General features: G+C 37.6%; 1 protein-coding gene across 1 annotated transcript in view; it reads left to right on the forward strand.

Annotated features, from left to right (window-relative positions):
- Bard1 (BRCA1 associated RING domain 1) overlaps positions 1-19597 on the forward strand; it is a 73654-nt gene that overhangs the window by 29185 nt on the left and 24872 nt on the right. Inside the window, exons 5-7 of the mRNA XM_038340178.1 lie at positions 4703-4783; positions 6181-6353; positions 17928-18036. Of these exons, the coding sequence (XP_038196106.1) occupies positions 4703-4783; positions 6181-6353; positions 17928-18036 (363 nt within the window). The remainder of the gene's footprint in view (positions 1-4702; positions 4784-6180; positions 6354-17927; positions 18037-19597) is intronic.

The following is a 19597-nucleotide window of genomic DNA, read 5'->3' on the forward strand; positions in this document are numbered from 1 at the left end:
TCATGTCATATTATACATGAATGATTTATATAAAATCCACATAAATCTAGAATCCACAAATGAGGTAGACATGGGGCTGGAACTGGATAAATAGCTGAGAGAACATCTTATTCCAAAGTTGGAGAGAGAAGAGAGAGAGAGAGAGAGAGAGAGAGAGAGAGAGAGAGAGAGAGAGAGAGAGAGAGAGAGAGAGAGAGAGAGAGAGACTGATTGACTGACTAGGTTTGGCATGGGTTTTTAAACCTCAAAACCCACCCTTGGTGACATTCCCCATCAGTGTCAATCTTTCCCCAAACAGTTGGACCAACTAGGGACCAAACATTTTAATGTATGATCTTATAGGGATCTACTCATTCAAACCACAATGGCTAATTTTAAGTTTTTTCTTGTCTTGTGTTTGCCTTTATTTATTTGTGTGAGTAGGTAGGTAGGTGAGTGTGTAGAGTAAGAGGACAACTTTCGGGAGTTTATTCTCTTCCACTGTGTTAGCTTCTGATATTAGACCCATGTTAAGACATGGGTGGCAGACACATTTGGCCACTAAGTTGTCTCAGGCCCACTTTGTATTTGAGGATGATAACTGATTTCTGTTATTGGACTAACTTATATTCACAACAGCAATATGTAAGGGTTCCCCTCTCTACATCCCTTCTTATCAGTATTTTTTCTTCTTTTCACACTAGGATGGGGTGAAATCTCAGTGTTTTAATTTGAATTAAACACTGATACCTAGTGATCTTTCATACTTATTGGTCATTTGTGCTTTAATTTTTGAGAGTTCTCTGTTTATATTTTTAGCTCATTTATTGATTGGGTTCTTTCATTTCTTTCATTAACAATTTGTTTATTTTTATTGTATATGTATAGTTGTTTTGCCTATATAGATACCTGTTTTTACAGGCTGGAAGAGGATGTTGAATCTCTCAGAACTGGAGTTACAGATGGCTGTGAGCCACCATGTGGGTGCTGGGAATTGAACCTCAGTCCTTTGGAAGATGAGCCAGTACTCTTAATTGCTGAGCCATTTATCTCTCTCTAGCTTCAGTTTGTTTGATTCTTTGTAATTTTTTTGAGTTCTTTATATGTTGTAGATATTAATCCTGTCATACATTAGCAAAGATTTTATTCCCTTCTGTAACATGTGTCTTCATTTGATTCTTTGCAGAAGCTTTTTAGTTTCTCTTCAGTTCCATTTGTCAGTCCCTGGCATTATTTTCTGACAGACTAATCTTTTTTAGGAACTTCTTAGCTGTTCCTGTTTTGTGATGTTTTCCTAGTTTTTTCCTCCAAGAGATTCTATGCTTTGATCTATTTTGGAATGAATTTTGTACAGGGTGAGATTTAGGAAATTTAGTTTAGTTCTCTCATATGTGGGCATAGGTTTTTCCAAACACCATTCATCATTCTAAGCACTGTCATTTCTGTATATTTTCATGTCTTTGACACAGTCTAGGTGTCTGCAGCTGTGTGCTGGGTTCTTATCCTTTTGATCTGTTTTTGTGTCAGCACTATGCTCTTTGTGTGTGTGTGTGTGTGTGTGAGAGAGAGAGAGAGAGAGAGAGAGAGAGAGAGAGAGAGAGAGAGAGAGAGAGAAAGAGAAGAGGGGAGGGGAGGGGAGGGGAAGGGAGGGGAGGGGAGGGGAGGGAAGGGACAGATTTTGGGTGCTAGTACCATGCTTCAGTTACTGGGTATTAGTACTATGCTGTGTTTGTTTTGTTTGTTTGTTTGTTTGTTTGCTTTTGCTGTGGTTCTGTATCTCCATCATTATTCTTTTTTCTCAGGATTGTTTGGCTCTGTAGAGTCTTTGCTGGTTCCAGATGAATTTTAGGATTCTTTTTTCTATGACTTTTAAAGCAAGATTTGTTTGTGTACATATGTGTATGCATGTGTGTGTGTGTGCATGTTTTTATGTATATGTGTGTGTGTGTGGGGGGGGTGCCTATGACTGCAGGTTCCTGAAGAGGCCAGAAGAGAGGACGTAGGATTACCTGGAGCTGGAGCTGTAGGCAGTTGTGAACTTCCTGATATGAGTGTTGAGAACCAAATTTATGTTCTTTGCAAGAGCAATAGGCACACTTAACAAATGAATTTCTCTAGCCCCTCTTTCATTTTTATTTCTTTTTTATTTCAATGAAGATTGCATTGGAGTCTTGGTGGGGATTTCATTGAGTCTATGGATCATTTTTGGTAGTATAGCCATTCCAGTCAATATTTCAATCAGTTGAAATGTATTTAATACTTTCTTTTAGGCTATTAAAATTTAGTTATTTGCTTAATTTAGAACATTTTAATATATTTTACAAATGGGTTAAAAAAAAGACTTAAACTACCATCTGAAGATGTTCTGTATATGAGAAGTAGCCCCATATTATGGAAAGAGCAAAGTAAACTTTAGGGGCTGAAGATGTAGATCAGTTGGTCAAGTGCTTGTCTAGTATGCAGGATTTATATTCCGAGCAGTGCAGAAAGCTAGGTGTAGTGACTCTAGTTGCTGTGTACCACACTTCATATGTATGCAGGGCAGGAGGATCAGAAGTTCAAAATTATCCTTGGCTGGCCTAGGTTACATAGGTCTATGCCTCAAGAAAAGATTGTAAAACATAAAATTTTAGGGCCAGGAGTGTTGGTGCAAGCTTTTAATACCACCACTGGGGAGGCAGGGGCAGGCAGATCTCTAAGTGAACTTGGTGAGTTCCAGGGCAGCCAGGACTACATTGACTCTATGTCATAGACCCAGTCTCAACAACAACAACAAAATTATTTTAAGTAGAAAAATCATAAAGCCAAGACAAATGCTCTGGTGGGGGTGGGAGTGGGGGTGGGTGGGTGGGTAGGACACTTAAATAACTTCTGTATTCTTAACCCAGTAGAGGTACAGATTTGTTTCAGAAAAGTAAATGATCCGAGTTGCAATTAGATAGGAATGAGAGATTCTGGTATGTAGTTGCACAGTAGGATGTGTATAATAATGGTGCTGTATATTTACATTTTAGAAAGCTAGAATATTCTGAATGGTTTCATGTTTGAGTTAAAAAGTAAACAAAAAGTGTATTGGGCCTGGGTTTGGGAGATTGCAATCTTTCTTAAAGAAGGAATCGAATGCAACATGTTTATAGATTTACTTGCATGTAAATTTTATTTACCCAGCATTTTCAAGTAGGCTAAGTCTCTTATTTTGCCTTTCTTTCTGCCTTGAACTCAAGTCTCCCCCACGTTCCCTAAAAGAACTGGTTTGGTTTTTGTTTACCATGACTGATAATAAGAGAGTTTTACAAACTTCATCCCACTGTATAGATGTTATTCTTTTTCCTAAAGCTTTACATTGGTTTTAAGAGTGTGTGATTTTTTTTTTTTTATAGTTTGAGATTTTTAAAAAAGCTTTGAGGGTCGAGCAATACTTTGATTAAATAGGTAATCAGATATGGCATATGGATGGCAGATTTTTGCATCCACATGGAATAAGGAATGCATGTGATAATGAGACTGCAATGGTATGTAGTTTAAGGATTGTGTTTCTGGGGAAAGGAATATAAAGAAGGGTTGGGGTGTTAGAACATAGTGGAGGGCATGCTTAGAGAGAGTGTGCAAGCCTAATTCTCAGTTTTATCAGTTTTGCCAAAGTTTTCTTCCATTGAAGGCTAGCGACAGAGGGAATCTTATTGACCAAAGCATTTTACATTTTCCTTCAATCCACTCACCCATATTAGAATTTAGTTGGGTCATGATACACCAGACACAGAAAGCTCAGAATTGGAAGGAGACTTAATTTTCTTGTCATCTAGTTATTGCAAATATCTTAACAACTTGAAAGGAGAAGGAATATTGTCTGCTGGTCCTTTGCTTTATCTTAATTCTCTTTTTCTAACATCTTGTTCTTCTCCTTTGACACCAGGCTCTGATGCTGTAATGTGTCTGCTGTTCTTACTTTTCCTCTCTTCCTTATGCCCTCCTGTGTTAGTGAGCCACTGTTGAAAAGTTACTATATGGATCTCAAGATTGCTGGTCTAGGAGGAAGAGAAAGCTAGTGAGAAAGCTATGTACGGAACAGTATGAATTTGATGGAAGCTGCATTTCCTACCGTTCAGTTAATTGATAATGGGTAATGGTTTTAGTTTTAAAGCAGTGGATGAAAATTAAATGCTAATTTTGTGTTGTATGACTGTTTCTCAATCCCTGTCCTGATTTCAATCATAGCCACTGTTTCTGCCATGATGATTCCTTTGGTGCAAATAAAGTGACTATAAACTAAATTAGCAACTCAGGGTAAATAGAATAATTGACAATAAAGTGGTACTTTTGGCAGTTTCAACAGTTGGTTTCATTGACTAGCTTGTTGACTGTAAACAGCTTTGTTTATTTTAATGCTCAAAAATGATTTTCATGTATGTTCAAAATGATGTTTTTGCAAATGAAATGATGACTTGAATTTTATGGTAGTCTCTGGCTAGAGGTCTTCATTTTGTATCTTGAACTGAGTTTTCAATATGGATTGCTAGTAATATTCCAGTACAGATGAAATGACTCCGCATCTCTGGACTTTAGAGGCAGATAATATTTCTTGGCTAATAAGTAGCAGCCAGGGTATAAGGGGAAAGATTTGTCTGACTTGAAGAAGACAGAATCTTTAAAACAAAGCCTCAGTAGCCACATTTCATTCATGATATATTTTAATGTCCTTTATTTTTTTTTGTTATTCTACCAGGGTGATATACCTTCTGTTGAATACCTCTTACAAAATGGAAACGACCCAAATGTTAAAGACCATGCTGGATGGACACCATTGGTAGTTTTCTTTTGTGTATCTTTGCAGTGTTGTGGATCTCTTTGTTTTTTCATTTTTTTATGCTTATGGTTCTAGTTTATGGCTTTGTGGTTGTTCATATATCATGCACTGCCACCTACAATCTTTAGTCTGAAGAATTTATGTTTTGACCAAGTATGAAAAGAAAGTTATTTTTCATCTAGCTGTTTCAGTTGTGACCGGAAAGTAATTGGCTACCTTTTGAGTACTTTTAGATATAGGAGTCCAGTTTCACTATTGTTGGGAGTCAGCTTATGTCACGTGTGGCGGTAACTGCTACAGTGGTCACCAGGCTGCATTGCGCAGCACTGTATGCCTCTGGAACCAGATAGAGTTTGGCTTTATGGAACAGAGTAGTTGAAAGGATGGAATGTGAAGACCAGAGAGTACTTAAATCTTGCCTCATACTTTGTCCATTTGCAAAATGAGGCAGTAGCAGTAGAAAGCCTTGTCATAAACATTTAAAAAGTCTGTTCATTATTGTTACCATCAATTGCAGTGTGAAAAAGAGAATGGAAAACACACTTGCAACCAATTTCGGAATTAACGAAGACAGTAAATGTTGACTTAGAATGCAACCCAAAGCCTCCACAAGGGAGGTGGGTACCTTTTTCTTGTAAACTAGAATTTCAGCACAGAAATGAGACTCATTAGGTCAGGTACAAAAAATAGCTTGAAGATAGAATATATAATATATAGTATATATAAAATGACTTCTTGACAAATTCTTAATCCAAGAGGGCTTAATCTGGATTCTGTTTGTGTGTTCCACAGACTAGCGAACATTGTTTAGGAAGGTTAGCTGCTACAGTCTTGCTTAACTCTCTTGCTCCTTCCTTTGTTACTAGTTCCATCATTTTTGTCTGTTTAAAAACACATTTGAAAGCCACAAATACCCAGTAATGTCCATCACCAAAGAGAACTTGCCTTTTAAATTGTCCTAGATCTCACTTTGCTGGATGGGTTTGTGTAAATGTTGGTGTACAGTTTGGTTTATGGATCGAAGCACTGAATTCTCATCAGCCTTGGAGAATTCCAGATCTCTATGTGATCCGGTTGTTACACTTTTAAGAGTTTTTCCCAATGTTGTAAAATTGTTGTAGAAAAATTTAGCAGCTCTCGTTACTTAAAAGTACATTTTGTAGAGAGGAGCATGTGACCCAAACAAAGCTTGTTTTTTCTCTTGGAGTACACAGATTTTCATCACTGTGTATTTTACCATGAAAATTACAATTAGTGGCTTTGATGGTCAACAGCCTACAGTTTGATAGTAGTTATATGAGAAAAGTTTACTGACTTGATGTTCTCATTAATTTTTCTAAAATGTATGTATTAATTTTCTTTTTACACTTCCTCCTTTAAAACATATTTTTGATTAGCATGAAGCCTGCAGTCATGGGCACCTGAAGATAGTGGAATTGCTGCTCCAGCATAATGCTTTGGTGAACACCACAGGCTATCAGAATGACACACCACTCCACGATGCGGCCAAGAATGGGCACATAGATATAGTCAAGGTGTTACTGTCCTATGGTGCCTCCAGGAATGCTGTGTAAGTAGTTGCCAACAATCTTCTAAATGGGTTTATGTTCCTAAATGAAGGTATGTACTGAAGCAATAACTACCCCTTGGTATTTTGGTCTCTTGTCTTCCACAGCTAAAGTTAGATGTGAGGATCAGCATGCATGTTAGTCTCAACACTCACTTCTCTCTTCTTCAAAACTCATGCATTTGAATCAGATTTATTCTCTTAAGTAACAGTATCAAATCTATTTAGAAACCTTGGTTTTGTAGACAAATTCCCTTAGTGATTTATATGCTGTAGAATGAATCATACTTAATAAAATTTAAATACTTAATTTTTTATACTTAATAAAAAATTAGATAATTTTTTTGCGGTACTTAATATTTTAGACGCCTTTTAAATATTCTGTTAGCCCTTTCTGCTTATTAGTTCAACAAAAGTTAAAGTTTATAAGAATTTAGATATTGGGCAAGTGCAGTTGAATTATCGCCCAGATTTTTCACATTATTCAAATGAGGCTCTGAGCAAATTGTTTTGCAGTGTCAGGGCACAGAGGAGCATTAGCGAATGCTGGCGGCTGCTTCTTAAAACTGCTATTGTCAAGAGTATTGCAAGCAAATGCCGTATGCAGATTTTTATATCTTTAATCTGTAACTTGGCTCCTGTCTCCCTATATGTTATTTTACTCTTCAGTTAATGAGTTGGTTGAAATGAAAATTCAAGAATTGTTCCTCTGTGCTCTTCCTGCTTTTGTGTGCTTCAGAAGAGCCCAACAGAAGCCTCACCCTTGGTAGAAAACTATGTAAGAACCACAACATGCAGATCCTCTGACTTGTAATTTTTAGTAGGTAGCCACTTAACACAACTGAAAAACAAGTTACTAATGAAGAAAATAACATACCCTGGTGCTTCTAGCTTCAGTAAGTATGTCAGCCCTTCTTTATTTCCCATCACAAGTTTTAAGGCATCTGGGTCAAATTCTGGGAGAAATGTGTGTGTCTATGCATGGTTTTGTTTTTCTGTCTTTCTGTGTGTATTTGTATATAAGAATCTCATAGAGGTAATACATAACTATGTGAAGATCTTATAGCTATGACCCTCCTGTGGGTGTAGTAAGCCATTTGATGAGGCAAATGGCTGCTTGGGTCAGGTGAAACCGAATAGTTTCCATCCTAGGGTTCTTAAATCAGCCTTGACTACTTTAATGAATGGAGCACTGGTCATGGTGTTAGGAAATCCAGCTTTTATTTATGACTCTATTATTGACTTTATAGCTGCAGGCAGGTTAATTTTTGTGCTTTGGTGTCCTCACCTATAAAACATGGGTGCTGCCTGCTGCTTTTCTATTTCTTCAGATCATAGTGAGGATTAATGAGTCAAAACACAGAGCCTGTCTTGTGGTTTGTACACCATGATTCTTCACTGTGCTGTGAGGACTCACTAAGTACAAGGAGTGGGCACGAGGCAGGGGATGAGTCTGCCTTCACAGTTGCTTCCTCAGAGATCAGGTGCCATTTTGTAGTAAGTGGCCTGAGCTAGCAGAGTGACACAATTAGATATAGTTAAGCACTGTCTGGTAGCCCTTTTGCATTAAGGGAAGTGTTTATGTCAATGTCTGGTATTCATGAGCCGGTAGCCATGTACACTGCTCTACACTTGGAAACCACTACTATGAAACAGAATCCTTAAAGGTGCTTACTTTTTACTGTTTTAAATGTTCATATATGTCCAATAACTCCTGTTGTAGGATGATTGGGGAGGTGAATGTATTTGACAACAAGTTGAGATGGTTGTTGGCTAGAGGATAATAGGATAGATTTATCCATTGAATTAATTCATGCTGTCTGACACCTTAGAACTGTGTGGAGCGTGTTGTGAGGAAGGCATGCTATTCCTCCTTTCCAAATGTGGAACCAATGCTTGATCTGCCTTTAAGAACTTTTCCTTTGGTGGACATTGCATTCTCAAGTAGAAAAGTATTATATGGACCAATGGACCTATTAATTGCTTTCCTGCCCTAGTAAATTTTCAAAGGAATGAATCCTCTACAGCAAAGAACTGTTTTATAACATTTAAAACCATGTTGCTCTTTTGAAAGATGGTGCTCTTGCTTGCTTACAGCAAGCAAAGTGATGTGAAAAATTAAGTCTTTGTGATTGTAATTTTATGTTGTTCATAAAGGATCCCATTCATCGACTCTCTTGACATTGTCATGTCCTGTAGGTTTAGTTTTAGTAAAAATACCTAGCTTATGTTTTTGCATGTTGGGTGATCTTCACATGCAAACATAAATTTTTGTTTGTTCATCTTTCCTTATTTTTTTCCCTATTGCTGCAGCTGATTCAGGGCTCAGCTGTAGGTAGATGTCTGCCATGGCACTCCTGTATGGGAAAGGACATTAAAAGGTTTTATTGTTGTCTGAGCAGTGCCTTTTGGTTATAGTTGACGCATTAAACACCTCAGCTTAACCCTTCAGTAAGTGAAGCTCATCTCTGTAATCAGTCTTGATAAGGAAGAATCCTGGCTAAGAAAAGGATTTGAGTCCCTGTCTCATATTCTTTTATGTTTAGATGGTACCATATAGAAAAATGAATATTTTTACTTATTTTCATTAAAATGCATGCTTTGATATATTTTCCCTTATTATGCAAACTATTAATATAAAAGCTGCATGAAATGTATCATCAAATGGAGGAAACTATGATAAGCACTCCACGCATAACCTACCATGTTTTCTTGTGTTTATTCTATGTCTGTCTCACAGCAGTGCAAATCCAGCAGTATTAGTGGTCACCGAGCTGATACTATCTGCTAGGCACCATTTTAAGAACTTTTGATCTATTAATTTGGCCTTCCTAATAGTATTAGGAAACAGGTTCTACCAGCCCCATTTCCAGGTGGAAAACGGGCACTAGAGGTTGAAGTAGTTTGTGTATGGTAACACAATGATTCTAGAAACTTGAATGAACATTTTTCAAACTGATTACATAGCAATGGTTATCATGCACATACTTTTTGTATGTAAATTACATAAAGATCACATAGGCATATATGTGTTAAATGTTTCATACAGTCAGTGTGTTTCAGTAGTACTGATTTTTCAGGGTTTTTGTTTGCTTATTTATTAGCTATTAGGTAGCAAAACACAGTTACTTAGAAACACTCAGATCTTCTGAGAAGGTTTGAAAATGTAAAATCCTTATCTTTGTCTTTAAAATTTTTTAGATGAGCTGGGCACTGGTGGCCCAAACCTTTAATCACAGCACTCAGGAGGCAGAGGCAGATGAATCTCTGTGAGTTCGAGGTCAGCCTGATCTACAAGAGCTATTTCTGAGACAGTCTCCAGAGCTACAGAGAAACCTTGTCTCAAAAAACCAAAATTAAAAAAAAAAAAGAAAAGAAAAGAAAAAGAAGAAATGTATTTTCTAGGATTTATGAATTAAATCCCAGAGAGAGCCAGGCATGGTGGCTCACACCTTTAAACCTATCTCTTAGGAAGTAGTGGAAGGCAGCCATGGCTACAGGGTGAGACTTTGTCTCATAAAACAACAACAACAAAAATCCAAACAAATGAAAGTACAGGAAAAGGGCAATAGAATGGCTAACAGTACTCGGGAGAGGCATTTGCCTCTAGTCCTGGTTGGTATGAGATCCATCCCTAGGGCCCAGGTATGGGAAGGAAAAGCCCAACTCCTGCCAGTTTTCCTCTGTTCTGTTCTCTCTCTCTCTCTCTCTCTCTCTCTCTCTCTCTCTCTCTCTCTCTCTCTCTCTTTCTCTCTCTCTCTTTCTGTCTCTCTCTCTCTGTCTCTCACAAACATACACACACAAATAAATAAATGAATCTAATAAAAAAAACTCTTAAAATAAAATCACAAGGCAGTCAGTAGGGACAGGCATATACTAGAGGAGGAGAAATAGTAAAAACCTGCTAATGTACTGTTCTATAAATCAATAGAGAAAATTAATAAAAAGATAGGATTTTTGTCAATGATTGTATGATAAGCTTCAGTAACCAGAAAAACTGCATTTTTAGAAGAATTTTTAATGCATGAACAGTATTAACTATATGTAAATCCTTTGGAGGTCACTGAATTTTAAGTGATTTTTTTTGATATAAGGTATTAAAGGAATGGTTAGAAGTGATACATATGGAAATTGCTAGTATATTGTCAGGAATTATGATTAATTGTATCAACCTGTATACTGAAAATACCTTGATTATTGTTGCTGTTGTACTAACCCAGACATGTTTTCCATTTTCACAGTTGTAGTGTCTTTTTCTCTCTAGTGTTCATTGCCTCTGTCTGCTAATTGTATCAGTTTCTTCACTTGTATTCACCCATCACATATGCTCATACAGTGAGAAGAGTTCAGCTGCCTAGATGGAGAAGGCTCTTTTCCAGCTGGTAGATACATTTTAGCAGCCGTGTTGCTTATTTCCTCCTCAAGCTCTACGCATTCACCTACCACATGACAATTTCCAGTCTTGACCCACGGCCATTTCGTTTGCCAATGTATGTTCCTTACCTACATTTCACCCCATTACTTTGCTTTGGTATATACTTGGTCAGTTTCATATTTATTTGTTGAGTTAGTATATGCTTTCAGTGGTTTGCAGAGAAGGAAAAGGTCTGTACACTCTATTCTTCTAGATATTGATGTGAGTTAAGGCTTACGCTTCATACCAGAAAATAGAGAACGTTGCTTTTATATTAGAAAAGAATCATTGAGCAATAGCCTTGTCCTTTTCAATAAAATAAAAAATTATGTCTATTTTGAGTTAATATGTTACAGTCTTAAAAAGAATTTCTTACAATGATGGAGAATAATTAATTTACCACTGTACCAATTAGCAGTCACAGTGTTAGTGACTAACGTATTCAATAGTGTCTTACATTTCCTTGAGATATCTATTTTACACAAAGGGAATAAATAATGTGATAAAATTAAATAATAATTAAAATAAATCAATTTTTCTCACTATACATGTAACCTGTGTTAACCCATTCAAATCTGGAAAGAACACATTTTGTATGTGTCCACATAAGAGTAGAATATACCTTATCTTTGCTTGCTGTGGTTAAGTTTCTACTTGTAAACCTATATTTGTTTCCGTATTTCTGTAGTTGAGAAGAAAATAAAATTATGACAGAGTGCCATAGGCCACATTTTCCATGAAGCAGGACCTTTCCAGAACCTGTGGTATCTGTAACTTATAATTCTGTAATTTACATATAACAAAATCCTGCTAGTCAGTTTATGAAGAAATTCTTCAGACTACAAGATACAAAAGTATTTGATTGCTCCAGACCATGTGTTTATGTAGAAGTCTGCCGTAGTAGCACTATGGCTGTGACATGTTATGAAGCACTTTCATTTAGCCCTTTTTCATGTTGTCTTCAGGGATTTTTACTTCAGCTCATATAAATAACTATGCTGTTGTCATCAGCTAGTGTGTATTAAGTTCACTTGACTTAAGTTTTTTTCTTATATAAATAAAAACATATATACTGTGGCTTTGTTTATCCATTTTTGCAGTTGGTTTAAGAATTAGAATCTTGATTCTTCAAATCAGGCTTCTATTTTGTGGCTTTCATTTATAGCATCTGTATATGAGGAGGCAGTGTGGTGGTGTGTGCATAAAAGAGCATGAGGTTGGGACGTCTCCAGGAGAGTGCATGAGATCCTGTTGATGTGCTCTGACAGGTCTCACTCCACCTGTAAGCAGTGGCTTGTGTCAGTGTTGTAATCAGGAACCTCAAATCACTTGTCTTTTACATTGGCTGGAGAAAGACTATTGCCAGGAAAGGCCCATGGTGTGGACCTGGACATAAAAGGGAACCCTGAGAATGCAGCCTTATGACTGTTTACTCAGCATTGCTGAAAGAAGACGGAGTAACTGAGCCTGGTGGTCACGAAGAGCTGTCATGAGAGATTTACTGTGACTTATTTGTTATCTTAATCCACTAGCTCTCTTTTCCCAAGATGCCATTATAATAGCCTTCCCTAAGGTCACTGGCTCAGAGAGGCTTAGTCCTTATATGTGTGATTTCTGTGACTCATCAAAGCTGACACCTTTCTTCTTCCCTTAATGGTTCATTCTTTCCCCTTTAAGACATTCTCTACGCACTCAATTACATTTATAAAATTGGTATAGTACCTTGTTAATATTTTTGTTTCCCGTTTAACACACTGTATTTTCACATTTGCTTTCAGTGCTTGGAATCAAGTTTAGAGTGTTATGCATGTTTTACAAGCACTGAACCACTGAACTAAATACCCAGCCCTCTTGAGCTTTAATTGAATATATACATACAATATCCTTAAAACCCATAAGAGATTAGAAAAGATAACTTGATTTTGAAAGCTCAGTATTACAGTATGGTATATTAAGATATATTCTAAAATATTCTTAAATTGTAAAGAAGAGGAATGGTTGACCAAATGTTGTAGCTTTAACAAATTATTTACAATGGACTTGTTAAGAATTCTATTCAATGTAACTGAGTATACAGGGCAAATGTGACCTAAATAGATCATCGGAACCTGTTGCCCTGTTTTATTATAGTCTATGAAATGATGGGGTTCTACTTTGAGATCTCGTCTAGTATTTCATGCTGTGATTTGTAAAGATGTATGAATTCAGAAGTTTGTATCAGGCTGTTCTCTGAACCACATTAGTCTGCAGTTAAACAAAAAGGGATAAAAAATGCCTCCCAAAATAGATTACATAATGCTTTATTAACCTTTTTATTAAATTTTCTTAATGAAAATAAAAAAATAACGGCAAGAGAGAGACATTAAATAATAATAAAAAAAAACTTCTAGATTAAATTAGCCTGTGTATTTCAAGGATATGTTGACCTCAAAATAAGAACCAAGAGATGTGCTATGTTGCTCTTGTTTCCACAGGAGAAAAAAAACTATGGATCAAATTACTAAAGATTCAATTAAAAATATTTTTTAAAATATTTATTTATTATGTATACAATAGTCTGTCTGTGTGTATGCCGGTAGGCCAGAAGGGGGCACCAGACCCCATTACAGATAGTTGTGAGCCACCATGTGGTTGCTGGGAATTGAACTCAGGACCTTTGGAAGAGCAGGCAATGCTCTTAACCTCTGAGCCTTCTCTCCACCTTCCCCCGCCCCCCAAACAAAACTCTTTAAAAAGAGAAATGACAGCTGATCATCAGAGGTGATAATCATACAGGTGGTAATTAAAACCTCATAAGGATTGGGGCAGGGTTCTGCTCTTGTCTTTACAAAAAATACTCATCTTCAAAAAGTCAAGAGACCTTGGATGTTTGGATACCTTAAAAAAATGGCTTATGAGGACAGGTCATCTACAAGGTAAAATTTCATTCTCTATACATATATATTTATATCTACTACCCAGTAGAATTTTAGACTCACTTAAAAATCAAAGCTGGCTTTGGAATTAGATAATGGCTATCCTTCTCTAAGTCCAAGCATGCTGTTAAAAGAAAAATTCAGTTTCTGTCTCATGTCAAAAGCCATCTGGTATGGAACAGAAAGAAGAAAGAATTTGTAGAAGGAGGAGCTGGCTGCGTCCTGCCACCCAGCTAGCTTTACACCCGAAATAATTACACGGAAACTGTATTCATTTAAACACTGCCTGGCCCATTAGTTTTAGCCTCTTATTGGCTAATTCTCACATCTTGCTTTAACCCATATTTAGTAATCTGTGTAGCACCACGAGGTGGTGTCTTACCTGGAAGGATCTTAGCCTACGTCCATCTCGGAGAGGAGAGGCATGGCGACTGTCTGAGGCGTCTGCCTGACTCTGCTTTCTTTCTCCCACAATTCTGTTCTGTCTACTTCACCCGCCTATGTTCTGACCTATCAGGCCAAGCAGTTTTATTATTAATTAACCAATGAGAGTAACACATAGACAGATGACCCTCCTCCATCAAGAATTTAGGAAAAAAAAATTACTTCTCTCCATACCTATTTTGTCTATATTGTATCTTTAATTGGATATATGTCTATGTAAATAATGTTTAAGTTTTCCACAATAAACAATAGATTTTCCTCCAGTAATCTTTAAAGTTTCCAGGAAGAAGATGGGGCCCCTCAGTAACTGCAGTACCTGGTTGATATGATATCATGATGCTAATAGCACTACTTTAAGACAGGTTTTGGGTACCAGCTGCTCAAGATGGTTCTAACTTGTTTAGCTAAATGGTGTACCTTCTTAAAATGTTCTGGCCAAAACTCTATATTAAAACTTAAAAAAAAAAACCCTACTGATTTCTCAGAGACTATTTGCAATTATACCAGGTAGTACTCTTAAAACGTTAACAATCATTTTAGTTTTACAGGATCCCATAGAAAGAACAATGCCCTCATGACAGTTGGAAGTAACTCTAGAAGATGATGTCCCCTCTCCCAACAAAGATTGTTCTCAGGGTTAGGGACATCATTTAGGGGTTGATTATAACTGGTATAGGGTTGGGGGTTGGTGTAAAATTTTGTAGGCTTAGGGATCTCACAAAAAAATTAAATGGGATAGTAGGTAGATTAGTGTGAGCTTTCTCACACTAGTAATAATAATAATAAGTAATAGTGAATACCTATGAACTGTTATTTATAGACAATTTACATTGGTATAGATTCTTGTATATTGATACAAATTATATTTGTTATATTGAATATGCTCCTATTTCTGTTTATAATATTTGTATACCTATGCAAAGTTATTTTGTCAGATTGTGTGCATGCATGTTTCTAACTCTGTTTAAGACATTTTGTTTATTTATTTATTATGTATACAACATTCTGTCTGTCTGTATACCTGCAGGCCAGAAGAGGGCACCAGACCCCATTACAGATAATTGTGAGCCACCATGTGGTTGCTGGGAATTGAACTCAGGATCTTTGGAAGAGCAAGCAATGCTCTTAACCTCTGAGCCATCTCTCCAACCCTCTGTTTAAGACATTTTGTATATTGATACAATTTTAGGATATATTTATATTGCATTATACATTTATACCTCTGATCAAGATACTTATACATTGTTTACATTTTGAGGTCATTGTCCTCATTTGCTGCACAGTTGTTTAAATATTGTTTAGTATTCTGATATGAAGTCTTAGTCTTTAAGTGATACAGGTATTAAGTATTGTAGGTCAGTAGCCATCCATGTTTGTCATAGTTAGACTAATCAGGTTCTTTAGATACATAAGGTGGTATTCTGTGATTAGATAATCTTCAGTCACTTCAAAGAACTATAGAATATGGCATTTAAATAACTTAGGGTTCTGTTGACATGAGACACGATTGCTCCTGGCAGCACCTATCTATTCCCGAGAAAATGTTGAACACCGAAGACGTTCCATTTAGAGCTTGTTTTGTTCTTGGTAAAATTGGCCTTTGGGCAAGGAACTGACAATGCCTCAACCACTGACAAAATACCTGTTGTCCGTACTGGAGACCAAAAAAACCCCACAAAAAACCCCCAAAACTGCAAAACCTTGCCAAGACAGGATAAGACCGTTTTGAAAATTTTCCTGCCTCTGAAAATTGTCTGTCAGTTACTCTAGTCCTTAGCCAAAGTTGGTTGCTCCAGCCTTGCAAATGAGACTTTGGGTGATTGCCCAGGTAGCCAGTTGTCTCTGTCATCTACTGCACAGTTTTGAAAGCTGCTTGATTGCACTTCTTGCCTACTTAAGTAATATTATCTCCATTCTCAGGTCTTCAATGGGTTAAAGACCAGATAATTGTAGTTACTTTTCTCTTATGACTTAGCCAAGTCATTTCTAATACAAGACTTAAACTCCTTAAGATAAAATAATTACTAAAACATTTAGCATATGTTTTTTGCTTAATATTGTTTATGCTGGTTGTAATTCTAACTTTTATACTTGATACCTATTCTTATTGTATATAGTTTTGTATTGGGTTTGACACTCTCAAAAGGGAGATGCGATAGGGAGCCTCCTTAAGCCAATGACCTTTGAGAGGCTGGACCAGGTTGGGCATGGCCTTGGGTACCAAAAATGGTTCCAGTCAGCCTGCTCTCTCTCCCTGCTTGCCACACCTGATGTTGGAGTTTGTTCTGCTCCCCGTTGTGATCTCTTTAATAAAGAGCTCATTATACCCTATGCAGAGCTAGTGTGGGATTCCTTTATTCATGTCCCCCACCATCTGACACATTCCTCTTCATTCAGGGGTGTCGCTAAGTTTCTTATATAAGATCTCTTCAAGTTTTTTGATATAGTACTTAGTGCTATGTACTTACCTTTTTGAACTTCCTTTATGTCCTGTTGGTTTGAGTATGTTGTTTTCATTTTTATTCAGTTATAAAAAGTTTTAAATTTCCTTCTTGATTTTTGTCTTGACTCATTTTTTTTCCATTCAGTAGTGAGTTGTTCAGCTTCTATGAGTTTGCTTACATTTTGTGATTTCTACTGTTGATCTCAGGTTTACCCATGGGGTGGTCAGATAGGGTGCAGGGAGTTATTTCAACTTTCTTTTGTTTGCTTTTAAGGTTTGCTTTGTGTCATAATCTGTGGTCAGTTTTGGAAAAAGATCCATGGGCTGCTGAGAAGAGAATATATTCTTTAGTGTTTGGGTAGAATGTTCTCTTAATGTCTGCTATTTCCATTTGATTTATCATGTTACTTAACTACAGCATTAGTTTTATCTGTCTATTGTTTTGAGTGACAATATATGACCTGTCAGTCGACAAGAGTGGGTATTCAAGTCTCCCAGTATCACTATGGTAGGACCACACGTCTAAAAGAGACCATAGCGATACTTTGACTTTTTCTTTTCTATTTATTCCTTGCTGTCTTTCCGTTGTCTGGAAAACTAGGCAGACCTTTGGTCCACATTAAGAGGCCAAGTCCCTGGGGGATGAAGATGGGCTATGAGGAGATTCTGAGTCCCAGCTAATTATGGTGGCTGTGGAGTCCCTGATAGAAAGTGATTCTGGGCCCTAGCCTTGAGGTCTCTGATGTTCTATGCTTTTGTTGGGGAGTCTCCAAGCAGTGGAGATGAAGTAAGTAGAAGGAAAGGCTGAAAGGGGTCACAGGAAAGAACTGGGGGAACCTCTTCCATTAAGAGGTCAAGTCCTTAAGCTGGTGGAGGTGTGGACTGGGAAGGAGGGGCTCCTGTGGATAGGCTGCAGGAAGACTAAGGGTAAACCTGAAGAGACCTTCATGGAGGACAGGCAGGAAAATAAAGGTTGCCTATGAGTCTCAGTGTAGTGTGCAGACGGGGATGGGAGGGGTGTCTCTGGTAGAGAATGGTTCTGTGGGTCGGCAGCATCACAGAAGAATGGAAATGGGCTAGAAGGAAAGGGGTAAAAGGGGCTGAGGGGAAGAACTAGGGAAACCTTGGGTCCTCTGCAGGAGGCTGAGTCCCTAGAGGATGGAGGTGGAGCTGGCTTCCTTCTTTGCTTCTTCACTCAGTTTCATAGCTTTTGATACTAGATCCTCATGACTAAGTGAGCTCTCTGTTTCTTTAGTTACAATTGTGTATTAAGGATGATGACAAGTAGTTCTAGAAGTGCATCTGTTAAGAATGAAGTTATGTATTTTATTTACTTAAACACATCTGACTTGTTTTACCAGTAACATATTTGGTGTACGGCCTGTGGATTATACAGACAATGAAAATATAAAATCATTATTGCTGCCACCAGAGAAGAATGAATCATTCTCTACTAGCCAGTGCTCAGTCGTAAGTATGGATTTAGATTTGGGACATTTATATCTTTTATTGAACTTGGTTGTGAAAGAAGCCTAATAGAAAAACTTGCAGTTAGCAGGTGTCTTTCATCCACCAATTACTGAGTACTTCTGGAGTGCTGACTGCTATGGATTCAAAGATACAATCAGAGTACATCTACCAAGAAATATTTATTAAACCCTGTGTAGTTTTGGAGGCATTCATATAACAATGAATTTGACTAAAGCAACCCTTATTTCAAGGAATTTGCTTGCCAGTAAAAGGTAGAGAAAAAATGGTCTGTGAATATGTAAATTGATAAATGCAATCATTCAGAAGTGGGTACACAAATGCTTCCAGAGTGATTTCGTATTGCGTAGCTGGGTGGAGGTGCTAGACTCCTGAACAACACTGCATTAGTGAGGGCCTTTTAAGAACCAATTTAAGCCGGGCGATGGTGGCGCACGCCTTTAATCCCAGCACTCGGGAGGCAGAGGCAGGCGGATCTCTGTGAGTTCGAGACCAGCCTGGTCTACAAGAGCTAGTTCCAGGACAGGCTCCAAAGCCACAGAGAAACCCTGTCTCGAAAAACCAAAAAAAAAAAAAAAAAAAAAAATAAGAACCAATTTAAACTAAAACTTGGAATTATGATGGGGAGGCAGCCAGGTGACCACATAACGGACTTTGTATAGAGACCCTCAAATAGACAAAATGGGCGCATTTGGAGATTGCAGAGTTAGTAATTGCTGGAGATAGAGTCTGATAATGGAAACCATTGAGAGTTTTCAGAGTACAGGAGAAACTGGAGTGAATTTTGTCCTGAGCATTTGTTCTTTTGATTTACAAAAGGAATCTGTGCAGTGTGTGTAAGAGTGAAAGAAATATCACTTAGGATTGTGACAAGCAAGTGCCAGCGTGACATGAACAGCCTTGAAAGTCTGTAAGAAGGAAAGTAGTGAAGTTCACAGTGTGTGTTTGTCCCAGCAGTCCTTTCCCTTGGGTTTCTATGATGAGTGGGAAGGAGGAGAATTAATGCCACTGGAGGCATAGTCTAGATGGTGCCGTTTGCTGGTATTAGAAAAGGGAACCTTCATCCTCTGCCAGTTTTGCATCTATTGTTGGAACTGTTAAGTAGTAGTTGGCTATATGAGCCTGTGAATTAGATAAAAGGTGCAAGCTAGAGACACAGTGGAAAAAAGACCCATTCCTTGGGGTTCCGTAGCCAAATAGAAGATATAAATGCAAAAAATCTTGGTATAAATTGTATTACATAATAAAAGCAATGAAATGTGCACAAGCTATAATGTGTGCAGTGGACTTGAGGAACTTCACTTCCGGAGCTGTCGGGAAGAACTTCAGAAGGTAATAGAGTGTCGGAGGGAAAGTGAGCTGATGGGCACTGTTGTGGAAGTGATGGAAAACTCCTAATCAGAAACACTGGACTGTTATAAAGACCATCCCATTGGCAGCTGTAATTGCACTGAGGACCCATGCTTTTGCCATTACTTGCCATTCTTGATTTAGTGGCTCTGGTGTTACTTGTGTGTCCTTGTTCTTGTAGAATGGTTGCTGC

This window comes from Arvicola amphibius, chromosome 8, assembly GCF_903992535.2.
Source record: "Arvicola amphibius chromosome 8, mArvAmp1.2, whole genome shotgun sequence".
Lineage (NCBI taxonomy): Eukaryota > Metazoa > Chordata > Mammalia > Rodentia > Cricetidae > Arvicola > Arvicola amphibius.